The sequence below is a fragment of the Amblyomma americanum genome, chromosome 6 (assembly GCF_052857255.1).
Source record: "Amblyomma americanum isolate KBUSLIRL-KWMA chromosome 6, ASM5285725v1, whole genome shotgun sequence".
Lineage (NCBI taxonomy): Eukaryota > Metazoa > Arthropoda > Arachnida > Ixodida > Ixodidae > Amblyomma > Amblyomma americanum.
This window is the reverse complement of record NC_135502.1, coordinates 123,468,840-123,493,992: the sequence shown is the minus strand read 5'-3', so window position 1 is coordinate 123,493,992 and position 25,153 is coordinate 123,468,840. Positions and strand designations below refer to the sequence as shown.

Sequence of the window (25,153 nt, the reverse complement as noted above, 5' to 3'; positions counted from 1 at the left end):
TGCCGCCGTGATTGCCGCAGCCTGGTTCCGGTGACCGCCAGCCCATGTGACCATGATGCGCTTTCCTGTTAGGGGCCAAATTTCTGGCAGCCAGCTGGCTGCCCGAGAGCGGTAAATTTAAGAGGCCTGGCACAGTGCCAAGTTGCCCAAATCGCCGTCTTAATTCACTACTATGTCACTTACTACTAACTGGAACTAAGCATTACATGATTGTTAACAGTGTAAGTGTAAATTTGTAGCTTACTGAAATCTTCAGCACAGCGCAAGGCGCGGAGCGACCAAAACGCATTGAACCAATGCGTCTCTTTTGTGCTGGTCATGCAGGAACGATGTGGACATCTAAATTCCTCATGCTCGCCACTGGTACTATGATGTTTGCTGTGGCTGACGTTGTTGCCAGGCCGTACGGAGCCCCGAGTACTGCCTGTCGTAGCATGCGGCCCCGACACGGTGTTGAACAGGACTCCACCGAGGAAGCTTTCATCATCACCCAAAGCGACGTCAACTTCAAGGAGGGATACCCCGTAACCGGTAGGAATGTTACATTTCCGAGGCAGCAAGAACGACATAACAAACATCAGTGTTACATGTGTAGTAAGAGCGGTTAGTTAAAAATGTCTACAAGACAGGCTTCGTCGGGGTAGCGACGATCGCGTTCGCCTGCCGAGCTCAAGGTAGAGTGGCTAAATCGCTGCGTTGGCGGCCGGATTTCGATGGATGAAAAATCCAAAAGTCATCAGTGTGCTGTATAAGGTCGGTGCACTTTACTAAACCGCAGAGGATCTACACCAACCAGGAGCCCTCTACTGCGGCGTCTGTCATATTCGATGTGCCAGTTTTAGCGTGTTAAACGCCCAATAGTATATACATATCCCTTAAAAAATGCTCGTTAAGGTCGTGTTTACGTTCTTCTGAGCGGGCTCAACATGCTATCTTGAATTCATGTTGAGACCACGAAGGGATAGGGTTGGTAGATTGTTTAGGCAGTGTAGAATGTCAACAGAAAAGTGGCCACCGTACTAGAGTTGTGCATTCTCAACACAATTTCAGCATTGCTTTCATGTTGAATACATGTTGAAATTACGGGGGTGATTCAACAAATCATTTTGAATCTCGGGTATGGTAAAACAAATTCCTTGGAACTGATTCGTATTGCACCAGATGACGAACTACAGACGCAATTTTCGGTGGTATATTCATATTTTTGCTGCAATTTCACGTTCACGTGATGCTGACAGCCCCAGTTCTGTAGTGCTCCACACATACGCACACACATGTGTGTATATACATAAATACATAGACTCATACATAAATACATGCATACATACACTCTCTCCTATGCGAGTATCAGATAAAGAGCATGGAACAATATTGCAGACGAGGCTATAAGAGGAACTAACTAAGGGTTCATTACTTTTCATCTCAAGTGCCGTCTTACTGAGCTTAACCCTTAAATACTTCTACTCAGGGGGGTCCGTATCTGCGCAGCTAGTGGCCTGCCGATCAGCAAAGTTTTATCAGTTATTATTGTTACTATTTATTTATTTTATGTGTAGTAGAAGTAATAACTTCATATGCGACGTTCTGTTAGTTGAAGACCGGGATTCATTCATAAACAACAGAAATAAAGTACTAATTCAGTGCCCTTCTTACGAGCGCACGTGCTAATCCCCCAAAGAATGTATGTCTGAAAGAGCATATTGCACCACTGGCACATTTTTCTGTGCAAGAAAAGAATTTTGAGCGCTTTATTGGAGTCTTAACAGCTGCTGAATGGTTTCTTAATATGCATAATGTGAGTTCTGTTTACGCGACACATGTCAGAGTCAGTCCTGATTTCATTTAGTTATGCTTAGACATGACTGCCACGATTCATCAAAAACTCAACAGAATTTACTCAACGAATAATGTGTTCACTGCGTTCGACAAACATTTTCTTGAAATCGGCATGACTGTGGTCAACAGCCTGCTGGCTTTGGCCACTTGCTATAGTGATACAGAAGATGCTAATGCTAAGAGAAATCGTGCACGTAGAGCATGTGGCGTGATCTGCTTGATTTCCCTGGCGACCATTGAAGACATTGTTTTTCACATTATCGTCATCATCAGCCAACCCCTGCTAATTTGCAGCTCACAGAGCCTCCAAAAGAAAAGCCGGAAACAGAATTAAAGCTCCAGTGAAACGCGCTTGCGTGCTAGTTGGTTCATTAGAGGAAACGATAGACTGGGCGAGTAGAGCATGGAGAAGAGGCAAGGAAACGAACACAATACGCTAGCGCACGCGTGATGTTGTAATCGTTTCTTAGACTCTAGTGCTTGTCCTATTCATGCAGACTTAGCTTAACTAAATTAAAGCATTCAAGGCTTCCCATTATGTTACCTGAGTAGCAGTTAGGTAGAAAAATATAAATGGGTGGGCTTCCACTGGATTTCAAAAACCGAGAACTACATGTTGTCACTGAAAGCTGGCAGAAAGGGCTTGAATTCCGGCGGCGTCTTCAGCCAGTTTGACAGCGAGGAGCTAGTGCTTAGGGTCCTGGCTACGGAGCAAGCTCTCCCAGGCGTCTCTACAATCTGTTTAATTGGTCTTGCCTGGGGACAGTATGCACGCTCAAATAATATGGATGGGGGTAACTCTCGCTCCGTATTTCTTACATTTGTTATCATCACTTTCCGGGATAGTATGTTTAATTAATATAGGGTTCGGGTAGACGCCTGTTTGAAGACGTCTCGACGCCACTGCTTGCTGATTAAGCTTCACACTGGGCGGCAGAAATTGCCTGCGCTGTTGCCTGCGCTGTTGCCTGCAGTACTACGTTACTTCTTGATATTGTCACTAAAAGCCGGCAGAAAAGGCAGAAGGGCACACCATGACTCGCCAGGCAGGTACACTCAGAGAACAAACGCACGAGCTGGGGAAGACAAGGAAGACCAGTGGGTGTTGTTACACCGCATGGCGGCGCCATTAAATGGCTAACACTGTGGCATTGCCCCTCATCTTCCAAAGGGAATTGCCCCGATGCCGCGGAATCACGGAAATCCGGAATAATGTCTGTGGCGCGGTACTTGGCAGAATAAGTCTTAGCGGGCGTGGTAGGGCTTCATCCTGGCAACGTGAACGATTTCAGATGCCGCATGCCGCCTAGAGGAGCGAACTGACTCTTGCGGGAGCATTTCGTAGTTAACGTGACTAAGTTTGCGCAGTTCCTCGAAGGGGCCGAGCAAGCGGCGCAGAAGATTTTCGGAGCGACCCCGCCGACTGATTGGGGCGCAAACCCAAACTTGATTGCCAGGGTGGTAAAGTACGGCCCGGTGATGAAGGTTGTAACGATGAGCGTCGCTTTCCTGCTGGGTACGGCTTCGCTGTCTAGCTAGCTGGCGGGCGGCATCTGTGTGCCGAACGAACTCTTCAGCGCCAGCAACGGAGGGACGTGCAACATCTGGCAGTAACATTGCGTCCATCATAGTCGTGGCTTCGCGACCGTGCACCAAACGGAACGGCGTGAAGTGCGTCGTCTTTTGAAAAACAGTGTTGTATGCGAACGTGGCGTAAGGCAAGATCTGGTCCCAGTTCTTATGGTCGATGTTGACGTACATGGAAAGCATGTCGACAATGGTCTTATTGAGTCGCTCTGTCAGTGCATTTGTTTGAGGATGGTAGGCAGTGGTTCGACGGTGACTTGTGCCACTGAGACGCATAACTTCCTTAGTAAGGGCTGATGCAAAAGTCGTGCCTCGATTAATTAAAACGACCGCAGGGACACCGTGACGGAGGACAATGTTAAAGATGAAAAAGTTCGCAATTTCGGCAGCGGCGCCGCAGGGAAGGGCTTTCGTCTCAATACCGGGTGGGGTAGTCGGTGGCAACTATAATGTACCTGTTGACTAATGATGATGTCGCAAATGCACCCAGCAAGTCCATGCCGACACGATGGAAAGGAATTCGAGCGGATCAATGTGCTTCAACAGGCCGGCCGGCTTCACAGGCGTTGTCTTCCGACGGTGGCACTCGCGGAAAAACATAACGTAGTGCTGGACGACTGTAGCAAGCCGAGGCCAGTAATACTTCGGCCGTATCCGCGCAAACATGCGAGAAAGGCCGAGGTGGCCATAAGAAAGGTCGTGGCATGCGTGCAGAACTTCGTCTCGAAGCACCGTTGGAACCACGAGCAGGTACGGAGTGTCCGTGGGACAGCAGTTTCCCTTAAAGAGGATGCCACCCCGCAAGCAGAACGACGATAGCCCGCGTGTGAAGAAGCGGGGCGGCGACGACGTGCGGCCTTCGAGGTACTCTACGAGGGGACGTAGCTCGGTGTCATCTCGCTGTTGAGCAAAGACGGACGTGGTTAAAGCGCCAAAAAACCGGGATCGTCTTCCGTGTAAGCAATTGTGCACGGGAGAGGAGCACGGGATAGGCCGTCTGCGTCGCTGTGTTTGTTCCCAGACGTTGTACACGATGGTAACATCGAATTCTTGGAAGCAGAGACTCCAACGCGCTAACCTCCCCTATGCGTCTTTAAGGTTCGCGAGCCAACAAAGCGAGCGGTGATCGCTCACGACTCGAAAGTGGTGACCATACAAGTATGGGCGAAATTTCGTTACCACCCAAACCACAGCCAGGCACTCATTTCCCGTGGTAGAATAATTCGCCACAGATCGCGACAGACTGCGGCTTACATAATATATCACGCGTTCAACACCATCTTGCCACTTAACGAGGACGGCACCCTGACCAACGTTGCTAGCATCGTTGTGTAGTTCGGTGTCCGCCTTCTCGTCGAAGTGGCCAAGTATAGGCGTAATTTGGATGCGGTTCTTGAGGTCGTCGAAGGCCATCTGCTGTTCTTGGGCCCAGATGAAAGGTTTGTCGTCGTTTGTCAAGCGAGTAAGAGGCTCGGCTAGTCTGGAGAAGTCTTGTACAAAACATCGGTAATAGGCGCAAAGACCCACAAAACGGCGCACTGCACGCTTATCAGTGGGAATCGGAAACGCAGAGAAGGCAGCCGTCTTGTCGGGGTCAGGGCTAACAGCTTCAGCGCTCACGACATGGCCCAGGAACTTCAGCCCTTGGAACGCAAAGTTGAATTTCTCTGGTTTGAGAGAGAGGCCGACCGATCGTATGACCTTCAATACTGCACTCAAGCACTTGAGATGCTCGTCGTATGTGGCAGAAAAAATCACATCATCATCAAGGTAGGCGAGGCAGGACTGCCATTTGAGACCAACGAGGACCGTGTCCATCATTCTTTGAAAGGTGGCAGGAGCGGAACACAAGCCGAAGGGGAGCACCTTGAACTCGTACAACCCGTCAGGAGTAACGAAAGCTATCTTCTCGCGATCCCGTTCGTCTACCACAATCTGCCAGTACCCACTTCGGAGGTCAAGAGAAGAAAAGTCGCGGGCATGACGCAGCCGGTCGAAAGAGTCATCGATTTGAGTTAACGGGTAAACTTCGTTTTTGGTAATTATGTTAAGTCTTCGATAGTCAACACAAAATCTCAGTGTCCCGTCCTTCTTGGCGGGCAGCACAACGGTCAAAGCTCATGGGCTTGTAGACGGTTGTATGACATCAACCCGGAACATTTTGTCCTCCAGCAGCCGTATCGCCTCACGGTCTCTCGCCGACACTCGGCAGGGGTGATGACGATTAGACCGCTCACTGTCATCAACTATGATGCGATGTTTCGTTATGGACGTCTGCCTGACCTTAGAGGTGGTCGCAAAGCAGTCATGAAAAGAGTCAAGGATAGTTTGCAAGCGGCGATGCTGATCAGTGTTCAAAACAGGGTTCACGTCAGCCTTAACTGTTAGGCTACGTCCTCCTGGAGCGGTGTCCTTGGACGTTGACAACGCGGAGTGGGCGCCGGGCTCGCTAATTTCATCGAAATAGGCGATGACTATATTTTTCGCCAAGTGGCGGTATTCGGCGCTAAAGTTCGCAGCCAGAGGCTCAGTTCGCTGGTTATGCAAGGCAACAACACCCCGTGCGATGCAGACTTGTTGGCTCAGCAGTAAAGGCAAGTTTGCTTCTGCGATGCTGTTGGACGCGCAGGGTCTGTCGCAGTCCGTAACAAATAAGCTGGCACGCGGGGGTAGAGTGGCGTGGTCATTGGACACGCGAAAAACGGGTCTGCCTGGCAAACTGTAGTCTACTACGGTGCATTGGGCGGAGAATGGCACCATGAGTTCGCGGAAGTTGATGACAGCCCCATTTTCGCGAAGAAAATCGAGACCGAGGATCTGGTCCTTGGAGCACTCAGTCAGCACAGCGAAGCAAACCAGTGAAGATGATACCGCGAATCTCAATCCTTGTGGTGCAGACGCCGAGCGGCATCACCACGTGACCGCCAGCGGTCCGAATTTGTGTGCCGTGCCAGGGTGTCAGCACTTTTTTCAAGAGGGTAGCAAGACCGCGACTCATAACTGAGAAATCTGCGCCGGTATCCACGAGGGCAGTCACATGGTGGTTGTCAGTGGGGACCGGCAGTTTGGATGAAACAACCTCATTTTCTGCAACGCGCGTAGTGGAAGGTTCCGGAGTGGAGCGTCGAGGTTTTCGCAGAAATGGGGCGTCGAGCAGAGGCTGTTCTGGGCATAAGAAGGTGGTCGGAGCAGAGGATGGAAGATCGGGTTGAAGGGTCAAGTCGGCGAGCGGAGGATCTTGTTCGAATTGCGGAGCAACAGCGGCCCTAACCTCAGAGGTCGCCGTTTTCAGTTTTCCCGGCGTGGACTACGGGACTGCCGGATGGACGGCTGGCGGCCTGGGGAAGAGAATCGACGGGGCAGCGGTGACGTGGACGGGTGCTGGCCGACAGGTAGTGCTCGATGTCACGGGGTCGTTCACCATAGCATGGCCGGCTTGCGTCTGGTGAAAACCCTCGCAGGCCTATTCGACGATACGGTCAGTGGTGAAGTGTGTGGCCGGCTTGCCCGCAGTGGAAGCAGAGGGGCCGGTTGTTCGATGTGCGCCACGCGTGTGCTTTTCTGGGGGTTGGCGTGCGTCGGAGAGGGCAGGCGAAGTCGAAAAGCGTTGATGCGGTGCAGAAGGTGCAGGGAAGTAAAACAACGGTGGTGCTGGCGCAGAGCTGCGCAACGCTTCTCTGTACGTCATGACAGGCAGGCTTAGGCAGCGGCTGGGGACAGGCCATTGGCTGCACCGCTCGACGGACTTCGTCGCGAATGACACCCGAGATGGTTCCGACACCCGGGTGTTGCTCGACAGGGCGAAGCTTCTGTAGCTCCTCGCGAACAATACTCCTGACAAGCTCACGAAAGGCTTCACTCTCGGTGCCAAGCAGCGGCATGTCGTCCATAGAAGTTATATTCGTCGGACGGCCGTAATGCGCGGACCTCTTCTGCAAGGCGCACTCCATAGTCGTCGACTCCCGAGCAAAGTCAACCACTGTGCTAGGAGAGTCGCGCACAAGTCCTACGAAAAGCTTCTCTTTCACTCCTCGCATAAGATGACGCACATTCTTCGTTCTGGACATGGTAGGATCTGAGCGGTTGAAGAGCCGCGTCATGTCTACTACGAACATGGCGACGCTCTCATTTGGCCGCTGCGCTCGGGACTGCAGGACAACTTCAGCTCTCTCCTTCCGTTTGTTGCTGCCGAAGGTGTAGAGCAACTGTCGCCGGAAGTCTCGCTAGGTGGGCATAGCGGACTCGTGGTTTTCAAACCACGTCTTGGCGGAGTCTTCTAGGGCAAAATAGACATTGCGGAGATTGCGGTACTCGTTCCGCAGATTAAACGCAGCGACTCGGTCGTAGCTGGGCAACCAGTCTTCCACGTCTTCGAACTTGTCGCCACGAAACGACGTGGAAGTTGGAGGCACATGAAGAAGCAGCGGTGGGTAACTGGCGGAATTCTGGGCGCGCTGGCTTGCCGTAGTGGACGTCATTGCGCGGCGTGGTGCCGTCAGGGGTCTGTACTCAGGATCTAAGCCTCGCAAGTGGAGGCTTACCTTGTGGACAGGTGTCGTGTCCACGGGGTGTAGCTGGGCGTCGTCGAAGGCTCCAGGGAGCTATTCGTGCATTGGGAAAGCACCCAACGCCTGCAACAAAATGTCACCGAAAGCCGGCAGAAAGGGCAGAAGGGCACACCAAGACTAGCCAGGCAGACACACTCAGTGAACGGACGCACGAGCTGGGGAAGACAAAGAAGACCAGCGGGTGCTGTCCCACCACATGCCGGCGCCAGTAAATGGCTAACACTGTGGCAATATACAAGAAGCAAGATAGTTTCTGTATTAGAGAAACCCGCTCATTATGAACAATTTGATCATGCCACGTGTTAGCACAGAACATTGTCATGTTCCACAGTATTTATAACTGTCACAACACAGTATTTATAACTGTCACAACATATTGGGTTTTCGCGTCACTTGCCATTTATGTGAGATCGTACACCTAATCTACCCAAGTATGCAACGCGGATGAGTATTTGCCCTATCGAATAATTTCTGAAAGGAGTCCATTGCCATGTTCCGGCTAATGGACCTATGGACCTACATTTACGATTTGTATGTTTGCAAAAGCTGTTAAAGCTGAAAATAAACTAGAATTCTCCGATATAGTCTATGCTGAGTGTAACCAACCAAAATTTTGTTTAGCAGATGGTGAGTAGGCTCAACATACATAGGGTTCATGTTGGCTTCCAGTTGGTTCAACAAGAGGTCAACAAGGCATCAACTGAAGCTCTAAAGTGATTTTGCAAGGTATACCATACAAGATCTTTGTGAGAGCGCGTGACAGTATTACTGTTTGATCTCGTTTCAGCCTTTGGTCGTCTCCCCAGCTTATCTGTAAGTTAGCCTGTGTTTACTGCAGGCAGTGGCTAGTCTGTAGTTTCCTTATTGTCTTTATGGCATGCGTAATAGGCACGGTTAGGAATTTTGAACAAAGCGCAATAATAATGGGTGCCAGTATGTTTTTCCCTTGCATACTTATTCCTATTTTATTCTATTTTATATTCTTTTCACCTTCAAATGAAAAAGAGAGAGTTGTTAAAGAAACGTTAAACCAAAGCGACATCCAATATTAAATAGGGTACTAGAACCAGCTAGTTGAATCGATACTACCGAGTCGAAGACCGCAGAGAAGGCACGTGAAACAGAGGGGATGAAAGAGCAGACTAGTGCAGCTTACTTCTTTTTCCCATCTTTGCACGCTTCCTCTCTATTAAGAATACATTCCTCTTCGCACAATAATTAGAGCAGACTCCTTTTCAAACATGCAAGGTACTCGCAACGCAACATTTATACCGCCATTGGACGTTTTTCTGAAGCGTCACTGCAGGGCGTGGGTCCGGGAAGAGCATTTAGTCGCCGATTCTATTTATTTTGGAAACGCTGCTTTCCATTGACTAGGTTAAAGGGCAAACACTTCGCGAAAATGAGAAAGAACAGTAAGCAGTATAAGGAAGGGCAATAAAACCAACACAGTTTATTGGCTGGTTGGCTACCCGGCAAATATGATGTGCATAGTTAAGGAGTAGACAGAAAAACGAAAAGGTTAGGTAGAATGCCAATTTCCTTGATATGGTTTCGAAATTTCGCTTCAACTTCACATAATGAATTATCTCCACCACTTTGAGTGTGATGCAGTCATTTTCTTGCACCGCTGCTGTGGTAAAATCAGATAGTAAAATCGGGGCGAATGGCGGCAGCACTTCGGCGTGGGCAGAATTAAATATGACCGCGTGCGGTTGGAAGTTTGAGCATATTCAATGACCGCAGGTGATTGAAACAAACCAGGAGCGCCTAATACTGCGTGCATCCTAAATACCCACGTTAAGCATCGGGAAGTTTAAACCCTCATCTTATATGAGCATTTGAAGCTGGAGCTCCGATGCTATTTAGATCTCACGTTCACGTTTAACCATTGCAGGGCTGTGGGCCTGTCTTGAAATAATTTAACAAAATCTCACTTTGCTCATTCCTACGTCGCTTATGGACCTCCTTCACCCCGCGACGTCACGAAGATGCGGTGGCGCTGATGTTAGCAGCGACTTTCGCTTGGTAGGCAAAACAGGTTCCGCTTGCCCGTGCCTACCGCAGCTGCCGCAGCTACCGGCGGCTGCTTCAAGCCTGTGCACTGTAGAAGCAGCATGTATTGACCAGCTGCGTCACTGCTGGATCCGCGTAGTAGCATAAAAAAATATTAAATTAGCCTCGATAGGTTTCTCGCGCATAAATGCCGCATTCGGAAACTGGCTAACAGGCATTGGGCCACGGTAGTAAAGCGCGAAGTCTGGGAGTCGATAGGCACTGCCACTCAATGCACTTAATAGCATGCAAGTTACAGCGTTCATTCACCTGAACTTCAGGATAGTAGGCTGATAATTGCTCAAGGAAAAAAAAAGACATATGCAGCTGCACACGTACTTATCACCTTGTGCCGGAGTGCACGGGGCGCCGACAGGTTCACTCGCCCCCAAGGAATGCGTTTTTTTTTGTTAATAGCAGACCATGTTTTAATGGCGCGTTTTATGACATTTAATATTTACTTCAAACTGTTTCTTGATATGACGACGTAATTATTTCATTCGAGTAGAAAGAAGTCTGGTAAGTTGTGTCAATCTTGCGCGGTCGCGTTGGTGTGCTTAGAATAGCGTACCTTAAGTGTGCTAAACGCCATATGTTTTTTCATTGCATCATGCATGTGTCATGTTTCATGAGGTAGTACATGATCGCGAAGCTTGTTTGGAAAGAAGCAGCCGCAGGCGTGCTACTAACAGACATGTGGCGAGATTGAGAGGGGATCGACGCGGCAATGAAAAGTGTTTTCGTTATTCATGCATGCGATATTAACTAAACTTGGTGCAAATATGAAATTCCTACGCTAGTTTCAGTAATTCCTTTTATTTATAGCTATACATGGTGCAGTTCTGGGTAATTATAATTAACACCGTCGTCAAGTCCTCCCAAGGTCTCAAATAATTGAGTAGATAGTGCGCAGCTTTTTAATGCCAGCATGTACATAAAGCCCTGTTCTGTACGATGACGTGATTAGTTCTTTTTCTATATGATCACTACTTATGCATGCTGTGGAGTTCGCTGACCATTCCGCGAACTCGTTGATCTTGTGTTCGCAAGGAAAGCTGCTCCAGCGGGGTCGGAAGTCCCCAACAAAGGGGCCCGTCCCATCCCTGCCGCCCCTTTGTGCAGCGGACGTCCTCGTTTACGCCGCGCCGTCACGGGGATGACCCGCCGGGAAAAACGCGAACCAAGTACAGCTAACGACATGTGGTTGTTAAGGGGTTGACGAGGTTTCGGGGGCGCACGAGATATTAGCCGAGTGACCGGAAGCCCACTATTCCTGTAACGACTGTCTACTTCCCTTAACGACTGTGTTCTCTTTGTTGCTGTCAACAACCTGAGTCATCGCCTCATCGGCACATGTTTCTAGCGTCTGTGGTGCCGTGGGTGGCGTGGGAACGGAAGTCGCATTTGTGTTGTTTGTCTATTTGATTGCAACCTCTCCTTTCCCAAATGTTTAATCAGTACTTTTTCCCCAATCTCTGATCAGTGGGCGGACCTTGTTTTCCTTTCCCTAACCACTGATTGGCGAGATGAGTCGTTGTTATCTTATTGGTTGCTGTCCCCGCTAAGGGCGGAGACAGAGGGTTTAAAACCAAGCGCTCTGGGTTGAGCGGGGGCTGAATTCGTCTGATCCACGATTTAGTCATGTAAATAGTTTTCTCCTTGCTTTGCTTCTTCTCGTTTTTTTTTACCTATGTTGTAAATAAATAGTTAACCTTCTCCTTTCCTTGAGTAATGTGAATGTTTGCGAGTAGAACCACCGGGTCATCAAGAAACCCCGATTTCATCTTCAAGTAGTTTCCTCTCATCGCCACCGGAAGGGGAAACTCAACTGGCGCAGTCGACACAGGATCGCAACTTCTTTCTACTCAAGGCATTGGACGGAAGGTGAGAAGAACAAGTCGGTGGACAAGCTGTTTGTCCTAAAGGAGAAAACGTGAAGCTGCGTCGAAAGACGACGTAGAGAGCTTCAGGTCACGGGTCGAGTTCGAGAGGACGTCGGAGGCTCAAGTCAGCGAGGAGCTGAAGGAGCCGGGCAACGACAAGCCATCGGGGGTCGAGTCAGCGAGCAGCTGAAAAGAACCCAGCGTCCACATCGAAAAGGTTGAGAACCAAGCGACCAAGTCAAGCGAGGTCCGAGGCAGTGAGCTGCTGAGGGACCAGGATCAACTCGTGGGCGTCTATACCTTCCCGGGAGCCCGCTGTCATCACGCTGAGATTGACAGCGCTGCGGTCGTCGGAGCATCGAAAGAGGTAGGACACCTGTTTGCTTTCTCCGAAACTGCCATGTCTGTGTAGTAGTCGTTCGCTATAGGGTAGCACTAAAATGTCTGATGCAGAGATGGATGCCGCGAGGGGGAATGGTCTAGAGCCTGTTGAGCAACTCGTGTCATCAGAATCGGTGCTAATGACAGAACGGGCACTGGGAAATATGACGCAAGCTTTGCTAATGGAAAAAGAGCAGAAGGTTCAAGTGTTCGAAATTGAAAAATTGAAGCTTCAAATTGAACTGGAAAAAATAAAATTGACGCAAAGGCACCTTCCACCGCAACTGGATGCGCAGCATGGACAGCGGTCAGGTCCAAAGTTGGGCGAGTACGCAAAAGAACTGAGAGCGGTGCTGGCTCCTATGCCAGAAAAAGACCCATTAGTGCCCGCATGGTTCAGAAGCGTAGACACAATGATAGAGACCCTTAAGATTCCTAAAGAAAGTTGCGGGGCTATCCTATTGCCATTTCTGACTGAGAAAACGAGGGCATTTGTGGCTAGCGAGTCCAACGGAACGGTAATGCCATACGAGGAGCTTAAGGAAAGGGTTCTAAAAGAGCTCAAAATGACTCCGAATGAGTACAAACGATTGTTCATGGCGGTACGTAAGGAGCAAGGTGACTCGTGGCATCAGGTAGCGACCAAGCTCGAGACAATGTTCATGTACTATGTGAATAGCCGAGAGGTTGAAAGTCTAGAGGATTTGAAAGACTTAATGATAGCAGATCGTTTCAAACAAGTGCTGCCAGACGAAGTGAGGACATATGTCATGCAAAATGAGAACCGGAACTGGCTTACGGCCGATGAGATTGCCGGATTAGCGGAGACGTTCGAGGAAAGTCGACGGGTAGGCAAACCGAGGGAGCGGTTCGAAGGTGTTAAACCACCACATCAAGGTGGGGAGAAACGGGAAAGACGGACGCCAATCCTAAGCCCTAACTCCGGAGGTAAAAATCGACACGCAGGGCCGAAGTGCTTTCGCTGCAAGAAATATGGGCACATCTCTATTCACTGCCCAAGTGCACAGCAAAGACCGGACGCAACAGAGTCTAAGAAGGACGCGAGCGAGCTAGTAGCACGAGCTCAAATGTTGGTTCCTGATAAGCTAGAATCCGAACGGGAGAGGACGGCTAAACTTGAGCAATTGAGTAAATCTCACTCTCTTACCAGGGTAAGGTTACAAATCGGAGATAACCAGGCAGAAGCTTGTGTAGATTCAGGGGCGGAGATAACAGTGTTAAGGGCAGAGACGGTGCCTCTATCGTGTCGAAATGACTGTTCCGGTAAAATAAAACTGAGGGGTGCTTTTGGACAGATCGTGGAGGCAGACTTAATATATGTTCCTATGTCTTTAGTACCGAAAGAAGAAACAGTCAATCAGCAGTTGCCAATACTATGTGCAGTCACCGCAGAACTAGCCGAAGGTGTAGGTGCGTTGCTCACACCCGAAACGCATGCAATGCTAGAAGGGATGGAAAAGCAGCAGGTGGCAGTGGCTGAAGAGAGAGCTGTTCTTGAACGAGAGGTAAACACGGCACATGGATTGGAAGAGGACAAAACAGAGATTACACTCGATTTCGAGGAAAACGAGAATGCAGAGCCAATAGTTGTGCCAGCTTTTGCAGTAGGTCAGGAAGAAGTAGTGGCAGAAACTACGTCGAGGGTTCGAGACTTCAAACTGGAGCAGCGAGACGATCTATCGTTGAGAGAAGCATGGAGACAGGCAAGAGAAGGTAGTCATGGGATGGTAGTGCAGAAGGAGATGCTTTTCCATGAAGAAAAGATTGATGGAAGGTTATACAAACAGCTAGTGCTGCCAGAACCGCGAAGACGTGAAGTGCTCGAACTGGCGCACGACAGACCGAGTGGAGGGCATTTTTCAGAAAAGAAAACCAAGCAGAGGCTTAGAAGTGCGTTCTTTTGGCCAACGATGGTAATTGACGTGAAGGAGCACTGCCGCAGCTGTCATACGTGCCAAGTGTTTTCACGTACGACTGTTCGAGATCGAGTGCCGATAACACCGCTAACTAGACCAGAGACACCTTTTCAGGTAGTGTTCCTCGATTGTATAGGACCACTTGAACCCGGGTCAGCACGGGGACACCGCTATGCGCTGAGCGTCGTTGATTTGTGTACGAGATGGGCAGAAGTGATACCACTCAAAAATCTGACAGCCAAGGCTACATGCCAGGCACTAATAGAGATTTTCACTAGGTATGGGACTCCTGAACTTATTTGCTGTGACCAAGGAACCAACTTTGTGTCCAAATTAACTCAAGAATTCATGCAGAGGCTGGGGGTGCAGATGCGGTTTTCCACTCCGGAACACCCTCAGAGTAACGGGATTGTGGAAAGGTGGAACGGAACATTTAAGGCTATGATTCGACATGTCGTACATGATCATCAGAGAGAATGGGACCGGCACATTCCATGCATGCTTTGGGCATACAGGGAGGTACCGCATGACGTAACGGGCAAATCACCATTTGAACTAATGTTCGGGCGGGCGCCACATGGACCACTCAATATCCTCCACAAAACGTGGACTGGTGAGTGGACTCCGCCGACGGGACTGAATAAACCAGCCGCTCAATATCTGCTCGAGCTGAGGGAACGGATGAATGACGCCGCGAAAAGGGTTGACGAAAGGGCAGAGGCCATACAGAGGTCGTATGCAGCCAAATACAACCTTAGGGCCAGACCAAAAGAGTTCAGAGAAGGGGATAAAGTCATCATACTAGAAAGCGGCCAGGTGGGTAAACTACAGCTGAAGTGGCGCGGACCAGCTGTTATAAAGGAAAGGAAGAGAGATAACAGCTTTGTTCTTGACACTGACGAGGGAAACAGATGGGTGCATGCAAATAGGCTGCGACCCTACGTGGCACGAACCCAGAATGTGGGAGTTGTCTTCGACTCGGACAGCGAGTTTGGTGAGGTGTATGAGACTCCACATCGGGGAATGCGGAACCAATCCCTAAAGTTCGAGATTTCAGATAAAGCGTTGACGCAGCAACAAAGTCTTGAGCTTGGTGAAGTCATAACGGGGGCATCTGAAGTTTTTTCCGAGCGGCCAGGTCGATGCAAAGTGGGCTGCCACAAAATAACGCTGCTTCCCAACACCAAGCAAGAAAGGTCACACCTGTATAAGGTACCTTTCGCATTCAGAAAGGAGATAGAGCGTCAGGTAGCACAACTACTAGAATGGGACTTCGTCTATCCAGTTGACAGCTCGTACGCACATCCAGTTGTATGCGTAGCCAAAAAGGATGGGTCAGTAAGGATGTGTATTGATTTCCGAAAATTGAATGCAGTTACTGAATCAGACAGCTTCCCTATGGCTAATATGACTGAGATGCTCTACGAAGTGGCAAGTGCCAGCTACATATCGGTATTGGACATGACTCGCGGATACTGGCAGATCGCCTTAGACAAAAAGTCGCAGCGTCTTACCGCGTTTGCAACACCTCAAGGACTCTATGCATGGAAGGTAATGCCGTACGGGTTGCGAAACTCGGCAGCAACGTTTCAGAGGATTATGAACGAAATCCTACAAGAACATTCCTTCTATGCAATGGCATACATTGACGACATCGCCATCTTTTCGGCAACCTGGGAGGAGCACATCAAACACCTACAGGCAGTACTTGAGACTCTGAGAGAAGTAGGCTTAACGGCAAATGCTGCGAAATGCAAGTTTGCGCAGAGAACGGTAAAATACCTAGGCCATGTAGTAGGATCAGGCAAGCATGCTCCCGACCCAGAGAGAGTAAGCGCGATCAAAAAACTGAAAGCACTCAAAACAAAGAAGGAGCTGCGTAGCGTATTGGGCCTCTTTAACTACTACCGAGAATATGTACCGGAGTATTCAAAGGTAGTTCGCCCATTGACGGACCTCACCAACAAGCGGGTCCCGAATGTCATTCCCTGGAATGAGAAGGCCGAGGAAGCGTTTGGTGAGGTGAAAAGGGTACTGGCGTTGTTGCCGAAGCTGGTCGCACCTGATCAAAACCAGGAGTTCCTTCTCACAACGGATGCCTCGGAGGTGGCAATGGGAGCATGTCTGTCGCAGTCTGTTGAGGGGGAACAGAAGCCGATTGCATTTCTGAGCAAGAAATTGACCCCTGCTCAGACCAAATGGTCGGCAATCGAAAGAGAAGCTTTTGCAGTCGTGTGGTCACTGGGGAAACTGGATACTTGGATATTTGGGGTTAAAGTGAAGGTCGCAACAGACCACAACCCGCTCACGTACCTGACCCGTTCAGCGCCCACTAGTGCGCGGTTGATGCGTTGGTCGCTTGCATTACAAAAGTATGACCTAGAGGTTGTGCATATTAAAGGGTCAATAAACAAGTGCGCTGATGCGCTCTCTCGTCTAGAATGCCAGGAACAATGACATTAGGATAATGCTTTGATGTGTGTTTGCTTCAGTTTCCTCTGCTATAGCCGCAAACGAGTGATTAAATAGTAGGTGTAATTTTTTTAGGGTAACTAGTTAGCTTACTGCGGTAGTCACGGGTGGAAGTGAAGGCTAGTTTGGCAGTTAGACATCAGAGAACGGACATGGCAGGTTCTGGAACGTGCAAATTGGTGTCCGAACCTTGTGTGCACGGAACGAATTGAGGCTGTGTATGTGTGTGTGTGCCCAGTGCTGCTTGGAACCTTGTGGACGGACTTTAATGTCACACTGACAGCAAGTGTCCGCGTGACATTCTTGGTTGGGAGGTGTGGAGTTCGCTGACCATTCCGCGAACTCGTTGATCTTGTGTTCGCAAGGAAAGCTGCTCCAGCGGGGTCGGAAGTCCCCAACAAAGGGGCCCGTCCCATCCCTGCCGCCCCTTTGTGCAGCGGACGTCCTCGTTTACGCCGCGCCGTCACGGGGATGACCCGCCGGGAAAAACGCGAACCAAGTACAGCTAACGACATGTGGTTGTTAAGGGGTTGACGAGGTTTCGGGGGCGCACGAGATATTAGCCGAGTGACCGGAAGCCCACTATTCCTGTAACGACTGTCTACTTCCCTTAACGACTGTGTTCTCTTTGTTGCTGTCAACAACCTGAGTCATCGCCTCGTCGGCACATGTTTCTAGCGTCTGTGGTGCCGTGGGTGGCGTGGGAATGGAAGTCGCATTTGTGTTGTTTGTCTATTTGATTGCAACCTCTCCTTTCCCAAATGTTTAATCAGTACTTTTTCCCCAATCTCTGATCAGTGGGCGGACCTTGTTTTCCTTTCCCTAACCACTGATTGGCGAGATGGGTCGTTGTTATCTTATTGGTTGCTGTCCCCGCTAAGGGCGGAGACAGAGGGTTTAAAACCAAGCGCTCTGGGTTGAGCGGGGGCTGAATTCGTCTGATCCACGATTTAGTCATGTAAATAGTTTTCTCCTTGCTTTGCTTCTTCTCGTTTTTTTTTACCTATGTTGTAAATAAATAGTTAACCTTCTCCTTTCCTTGAGTAATGTGAATGTTTGCGAGTAGAACCACCGGGTCATCAAGAAACCCCGATTTCATCTTCAAGTAGTTTCCTCTCATCGCCACCGGAAGGGGAAACTCAACTCATGCATAGTTACATGAAAACGTTTCTTACAAGAAATAACTAACACAGTACTGCACGTGTAGGGAAAAAATCGAGAGATTTATTACGCTCCTCAACGTCTCAGGAATAGTTTGCGACAAATGGAATCATTTGATTTTCATGCGAATTACGGAGGTGAGTGATCCAGTTGCAGAAAATGTGAGAGGTCACAAAACGAACCTTAAAGTTTATTCCATCGTTTATGGCATCTTCGCTTTCGCTTTGGTCGAAGAAATGCGGCACTGAAATCAAAGAAATTACCTCACAATTGTTGACGACCACACTTCTAAAAAGCGTAATTTATAAATTTTACTCAATATTTTGCTATAATTTTTCGTCGCGAAACTAGACTTCAGGGCTAGGAAAGAAAATAATTCTAGAAATCCAAAATTTTAACCAAATCGACCAGCTTAACAAGAGGACAAGTCGGCCTGGCTGGTGGCTAGAAACAGCGCAAAGCGAGACAGGAGATAGGGGACACGACGCTGTCCCCACTTTTAGCACAGCGCGACACGTACGTATGTCAGCAGACGATGAGCGCATGTCTGCTCCGACGAAACAAGGCCAGCGCTTCCTCTCACTATTGTCCTAGTGCAGAGTGCAAAGCTAGTGCAGTGACACTAGGGCAGAGTGTCAAAACTTGTTTTACGCAATGCCTAGCGCATAAATAAACGGCAGGAACGCTTTCTACATGTTTACTACTAATCATATATACAATTCAGTGGCAAACTATTTCTCTTTATAGGCCGCACGAGGCCAACGCGAGCCCGTGTACTTCAACAAATTACTAAGATTGAAGCATCGACCATTGCTATGATTCGCAGAGACTGGAAACGCGCCTACAAGCGCTGAAAACCCGCGCTCAACACCTATCCGGGACGCCACTCCCCGACCTTCTGCCTACCACGAGCTCGCTAGCGACTGCAGCGCCACCTCGTTTGTTTACAAACATGCAGGAGGTCTATGTAGGACCTCCTTCACCCCGCGACGTCACGAAGATGCGGTGGCGCTGATGTTAGCAGCGACTTTCGCATGGTAGGCAAAACAGGTTCCGCTTGCCCGTGCCTACCGCAGCTGCCGCAGTTACCGGCGACTGCTTCAAGCCTGTGCACTGCAGAAGCAGCATATATTGACCAGCTGCGTCACTGCTGGATCCGCGTAGTAGCATAAAAATATTAAATTAGCCTCGATAGGTTTCTGCCGCATAAATGCCGCATTCGGAAACTGGCTAACAGGCATTGGGCCACGGTAGTAAAGCGCGAAGTCTGGGAGTCGATAAGCACTGCCACTCAATGCACTTAATACCATGCAAGTTACTGCGTTCATTCACCTGAACTTCAGGATAGTAGGCTGATAAGTGCTCAAGGAAAAAAAAACATGTAGCTGCACACGTACTTATCACCTTGAGCCGGGGTGCACGGGGCGCCGACAGGTTCACTCGCCCCCAAGGAATGCGTTTTTTTGTTAATAGCACACCATGTTGTAATGGCGCGTTTTGTGACATTTAATATTTACTTGAAACTGTTTCTTGATATGACGACGTAATTATTTCATTCGAGTAGAAAGAAGTCTGGTAAGTTGTGTCAATCTTGCGCGGTCGCGTTGGTGTGCTTAGAATAGCGTACCTTAAGTGTGCTAAACGCCATATGCTTTTTCATTGTATCATGCATGTGTCATGTTTCATGAGGTAATACATGATCGCGAAGCTTGTTTGGAAAGAAGCAGCCGCAGGCGTGCTACTAACAGACACGTGGCGAGATTGAGAGGGGACGCGGCATGAAAAGTGTTTTCGTTATTCATGCATGCGATATGTAACTAAACTTGGTGCAAATATGAAATTCCTACGCTAGTTTCAGTCATTCCTTTTATATATAGCTATACCTGGTGCAGTTCTGGGTAATTATAATTAACACCGTCGTCAAGTCCCCCCAAGGTCTCAAATAATTGAGTAGATAGTGCGCAGTTTTTTTATGCCAGCATGCACATAAAGCCCTGTTCTGTATGATGACGCGATTAGTTCTTTTTCTATATGATCAGTACTTATGCATGCATAGTTGCATGAAAACGTTTCTTACAAGAAATAACTAACACAATACTGCACGTGTAGGGGAAAAAATCTAGAGATTTATTACGCTCCTCAACGTCTCAGGAATAGTTTGCGACAAATGGAATTATTTGATTTTCATGCGAATTACGAAGGTGAGTGATCCAGTCGCAGAAAATATGAGAGGTCAGAAAACGAACCTTAAAGTTTATTCCTTCGTTTATGGCATCTTCGCTTTCGCTTTGGTCAATGAAATGCGGCACTGAAATCAAAAAAATTACCTCACAATTTCTGACGACCACAGTTCTAAAAAACGTAATTTATAAATCTGTACTCAATATTTTGCTACAATTTTTCGTCACGAAACTAGACTTCAGTGCTAGGAAAGAAAACAATTCTAGAAATAAAAAATTTTCACCAAATCGACCAGCTTAACAAGAGGACAAGTCGGCCTGGCTGGTGCGTGGTCATGCGGCTAAAAACAGCGCTAAGCGAGACAGGAGATCGGGGACACGACGCTGTCCCCACTTTTCGCGCAGCGCGACACGTACGTATGTCAGCATACGATGAGCGCATGTCTGCTCCGACGAAACAACCCCAGCACTTCCCCTCACTACTGTCCCGAAGTAAAATCATTCCGGCTAGTGCAGAGTGTCAAAACTTGTTTTATTCAATACCTAGCGTATAAATAAACGGCAGGAACGCTTTCTACATGTTTACTACTAACCATATATACAATACACAGTGGCAAACTATTTCTCTTTATAGGCCGCACGTGGACAATGCGAGCTCGTGTACGTCGACAAATTACTAAGTTGGAAGCATCGACCATTGCTATGATTCGCAGAAACTGGAAACGCGCCTACAAGCCTTTAAAACCCGCGCTCAACACCTATCCGCGACGCCACTCCCCGACCTTTTGCCTACCACGAGCTCGCTAGCGACTGTAGCGCCACCTCGTTTGTTTACAAGCATGCAGGAGGTCCATATGTAGGGCATGTATACTCGGGTGAGGACGCGTACGTGTTACTTGGTGACCCATGACTAAAGTACTACACGACAACGCTGAAAAAAACGACAAAGAAAAGAAACGGAAGCATGACTTGCTACATAACATCCAATGACAAACAGTTAAACAGCCCGGAGCACAAAGAAATAAAATTCCCACGGATAATAAATCATTCCTCCTACTCCGGGCCGTTTTAACTGTTTTTCTCTGAGATATTTGTACCAGGTACGCGGCTGCGAGACTTGTCTCTGTGTCCTCTATTTTAAGTGTTACGCTGCAGTGCTTTATTCAAATGATGCATAGCCTACGCGTGAATGTAAGCGTTATATAAAGCACATCATGAAAATACAGCGTGATTTGTGGATGCATTTGCAATAAACTGTTTTAGCTTTATACATACACCATCAACCAGCAGAACTGTGCTTCGACACTGCTCTAGGAGAGAAAATTTTGAAGCATTCAAAAAATGTTTTTTTTTGTTTCCTGCCACACCATTGTAGTTGTGCTTTGTAAGTACCCACATATGTTTAAACATGAATGACCTTTTAGATGTTTTTATTTTTCTCTTGGAGTGTTGGTTTATGTTATTGTTATATCCTTTGCTTTCTTGCTTACCAAATGTACTGCAATATATTGATTGCCATTTTATACCCTCTGTTCATAACCATGGGGTCAATATATCAATGAGATGTCTGCAGGGGTCGATATAACTTTTAAGCACTGCGTTGCGCCCTAACAATGAAACGAAAGGATTAAAGATTATGAAAGCCACCCAATCATTCCCTCAGCTAGGCGCTTTGAAACAGTGGTGTCTTGCCAAAATTTACTCTTATAGCGTCGAATAGGCTTTGTATGTCTGCGTATGTGTTCCGCTTTAGCGAGATTGCTTGAAATTTCAAAACAAGGAGTCGTTCATACATGATCAATATAATTATTAAAAAATCATGAGTCCAGCTTATAACGCCCTATTATGAAAACTAAAATGCATATATGCCCTTATACTGAATCTTAAGCAGTCCAATAAAAGTGGAAAAAATGTTGATATGTACGTTTTGATACACAACGTGCACATAACGTGCACAATGCGAGCAAAGTGGACTAAAGCTCACCTGCCGATATAATTACATTCACTGTTATTTTCGTGCTGCTTATTTTTACTTAACGTCTAAGCTGCGGGCCCGACTAACCGCAAAATAATCTTGCCAAAATTTTTAAATTAGGGCACACTGCAACTTTACACTTAAAACAATTGGAAGTTGACGCCACGTTATTGTTTAAAGTGGTGTATTAAGCTCTTTCCGTTGCGTGGTAACGGTTAGCACTCTGAGGTTATTAAAACTGCATAGACATTAAAGGGACTATGATAAAGTTGCGGTACGCCTTGGATGTTAAAGCACGCCGCTTCACGAATATTGTCCAGCAAGAATATTTTAAATGCGCTTTGTAAAGCCTGAGTTATCTGCCGTCAAAATTTTAACTTCAGCATCTTCGAGCTTTGCCTAGTCCTATCGTCTGTTTTTCGCGCTCGAAGGTCAGCGCTTCTCCACCGACCGCACCTCCGATGGCGGAGCTTCCTTACCCGCCGGAACTACGCGGCTTATTGGCCGCATCCACGGTTGCTGGCATGCTTTTGAAAGAATCTAATGAATAGCCACCTCTCAACTGGTATACGTAGGTGCGTGCGACAGTGGAGGGCGAGCATGAAAAAGTCGCCCTCGCAAACTTTTGCGCGTGACTGTGGGTCCTCTGCTGCATGTAGAGGTGTATAATTTGGCTCAGGTTTTCATGACAACAAAGTGCAGTGATTGATCGAGTTGGTGTGCTCTACTCGGAAGGTGTTTCAGAGCCCCTTTAACGCCGGATGCATTTAGCCGCTTTCAGCCACCACTTTCCCATCCCGTTTCCGAAACTGTCACAATACATTAACGTTACATCATTCATCATTTTCTGCGAAAACGACATGAAACGTCGCCTCTTTGCTGAGTTTTCGGCTACAGCAATAAAAGGCAGCTTTTTGTGTTCGAAAAAGTTGACAACGTTGCTTTGTTTCTTTGCTGAAAAGAAATGAACTAAGTGTGTGATACCCTTTCGAGCGTCGACGCCAAGCAGCATGACACCTCGAAAGCAATTGCGCAATAAGCAAGTATAGAGAACTGGCGCGAAGATATGTGTAGTGTTGATTGCGCATTTCCTTGAATTTTATGTGGAATGACCACCAGAGTCAGCAATGTGAAAGCAGCATGCGAGCAATCCTCCCATATTTTGGAGTTTGCGTGCTTGTTACACGTAATTAAATGAAAAAAAAATCTATTCGCATTTGCCGATATTTCATAACCTGAAGTTGAGGGGCATTCGAAGAAAAAATTGCTGTTTTGTGCTCTATTTCCAGTTTTCTTATATTAATATCAATGCTCCGCATCCCAGTGAACCTAACTGCTCTGACCGAGCGGAGGTTTCGTGGATTCCTGATCAAAGCCGTAGTCGGCGGCAAAGCAGCGGGCGATTTCGTGGAGCTCGATGACAGCCAACCTGTGGTCGGATGCAAGGGCTTCGCTACGCACACTTACCCGAATTTCAAGTCCGGAGTCGCTTTGCAGTGGAACCCACCCTCGGGAACAGGCGCTGTGACTTTTGTGTGAGTAGCGCTGTGGTGCAATAGTAAAGCTTAAAGATTTTCTAGTTCCTATGTTTTCTTCTCGAATTGTTCTTCTAGACAAGCATTTTTTTAATTTATTACCAATAAAAAGCTCCACTAAATTTAAAATTTGTTTTACTTCCTGTTCGTTGTGCGCTCCTTAGCTTTGCTCCTGCATGTAAAGCCAGACAGCATTGCTCACTTCATTTTATTTACAAACGCACAGCTGACGACGCTGTAAGAATGCACGTTAATGGGTTAGTTGTAGGACTCTCTAGGTGTACTTGCGCAAGATACGTCATGAAAGTTTCTCTTCCACTGCCTTCAGTAGTGCTAGGGTTCGTCCGAAAAGTGCTTAACAATTTTCTCACTCAGTTATTTTACAGTAGGATATAAAACCTATGAACTTTACAGAATTTTATTCTTTCAAAATGTAGCTGCAAAACGATATTGAAATGAGATGACCTCCTCTTCCACTACTTTCTTTAGCTATGCAGTCCATATGTAGGAATATATGTTATTATGTAGCTAAAGTGTTTAAAAGAAAACATATGATTTGTTTTTTTCTTGTAACTTTCGGTCTATGCTAAAATTGTAACATTGAACAAGCGTAGATAGGCCACTTTTCAAGTGTTCATAAACCCGCTTATTATTCAGTATATACTAGAGAAAACGCGTTGTTGTGGAGGCATATTCTTTACAGGCAACGGAGCACACAATGACGAATTGCCGGCTCAGAGTATTCGACTCAGCGCTGCGTTTTTTTTTCTGCTTGCTCTGATATGCTTTCATTCTGACTGAACCATTTTTGGAGTACTGAAACACACGAGGGCATGCCTTGTACTGCGAGTGTGATGACACAGTTATTTGACGAAACATACAGAAGCATAGAGGAAGGGTACTATGTTTATTTTCGCTGTTTTGTGCAAAGATTAAAAATAGGTGGCTGGATACAAAAGCTGCTCCTTCCGGACCTTCGAACCGCTGCAGCCTTCTCTACAATAGCCTGTTGACATTGCTGAAAGCACACGCGGCGTGAAAAAGAAAACTTCTTATGTAGGCTTGGCTATCAAATTTCAAAGTATAAACATTTATAAACTATAAGAGGCACATAGACTACTTCGGGAAAATGGTGAAAAATACTGAGAGAAATATGGTCCTCTTGAAGAAAGCGTTCTATACGTCCCTACGTGACATTGGGATAGCTATCTGCTTACAATCAAGACAATGAATGTGGGTGGCAAAGAATATTTAATTCTTCCTACCTTACAGCGGGAACGGCCGAGGGGAGAATATCATTAGGCTGATATCTGAAGGTGTACCTTTTCACTGTTATTTTATGTTTGCTGAAAAACTATGAGCGCGCCAAAGTGATTTTAATAGTGGAATGCGAAAGCATTAAGTTTCACCTCTGTTGCAGCTTCTGTTGCAATTTCTGTGCGTGCGTTTTTGCGTTAATTTCTTTGCAATTCTCTCCGCTATGCTTAGCCGGGCTGACATTCGTATATACCACAACATTATTCTATGTTCCAGTGAAGCACCTAAACACTCTACATCCACTTCATTCTAGTAGTGTTCTCCTG

At 47.5% G+C, this 25,153-nt stretch overlaps 1 protein-coding gene across 1 annotated transcript; it reads left to right on the top strand.

Annotated features, from left to right (window-relative positions):
- Positions 1–329: 329 nt before the first annotated feature.
- Positions 330–23,574, top strand: LOC144095494 (putative defense protein Hdd11-like). Its single transcript, XM_077629217.1, has 2 exons — positions 330–531; positions 23,360–23,574. Exons 1-2 carry the CDS (start codon positions 330–332, stop codon positions 23,572–23,574), a joined length of 417 nt encoding a protein of 138 aa, XP_077485343.1.
- The last annotated feature ends 1,579 nt before the right edge of the window (positions 23,575–25,153 follow it).

Excerpts from the sequence above, each read along its gene's own strand:
- LOC144095494 (XM_077629217.1), top strand. The coding sequence starts at position 330 with ATGTGGACATCTAAATTCCTCATGCTCGCCACTGGTACTATGATGTTT. Across the intron at positions 532-23,359 it reads GGAGGGATACCCCGTAACCG|TGAACCTAACTGCTCTGACC; the intron begins GTAGGAATGTTA and ends TCCGCATCCCAG.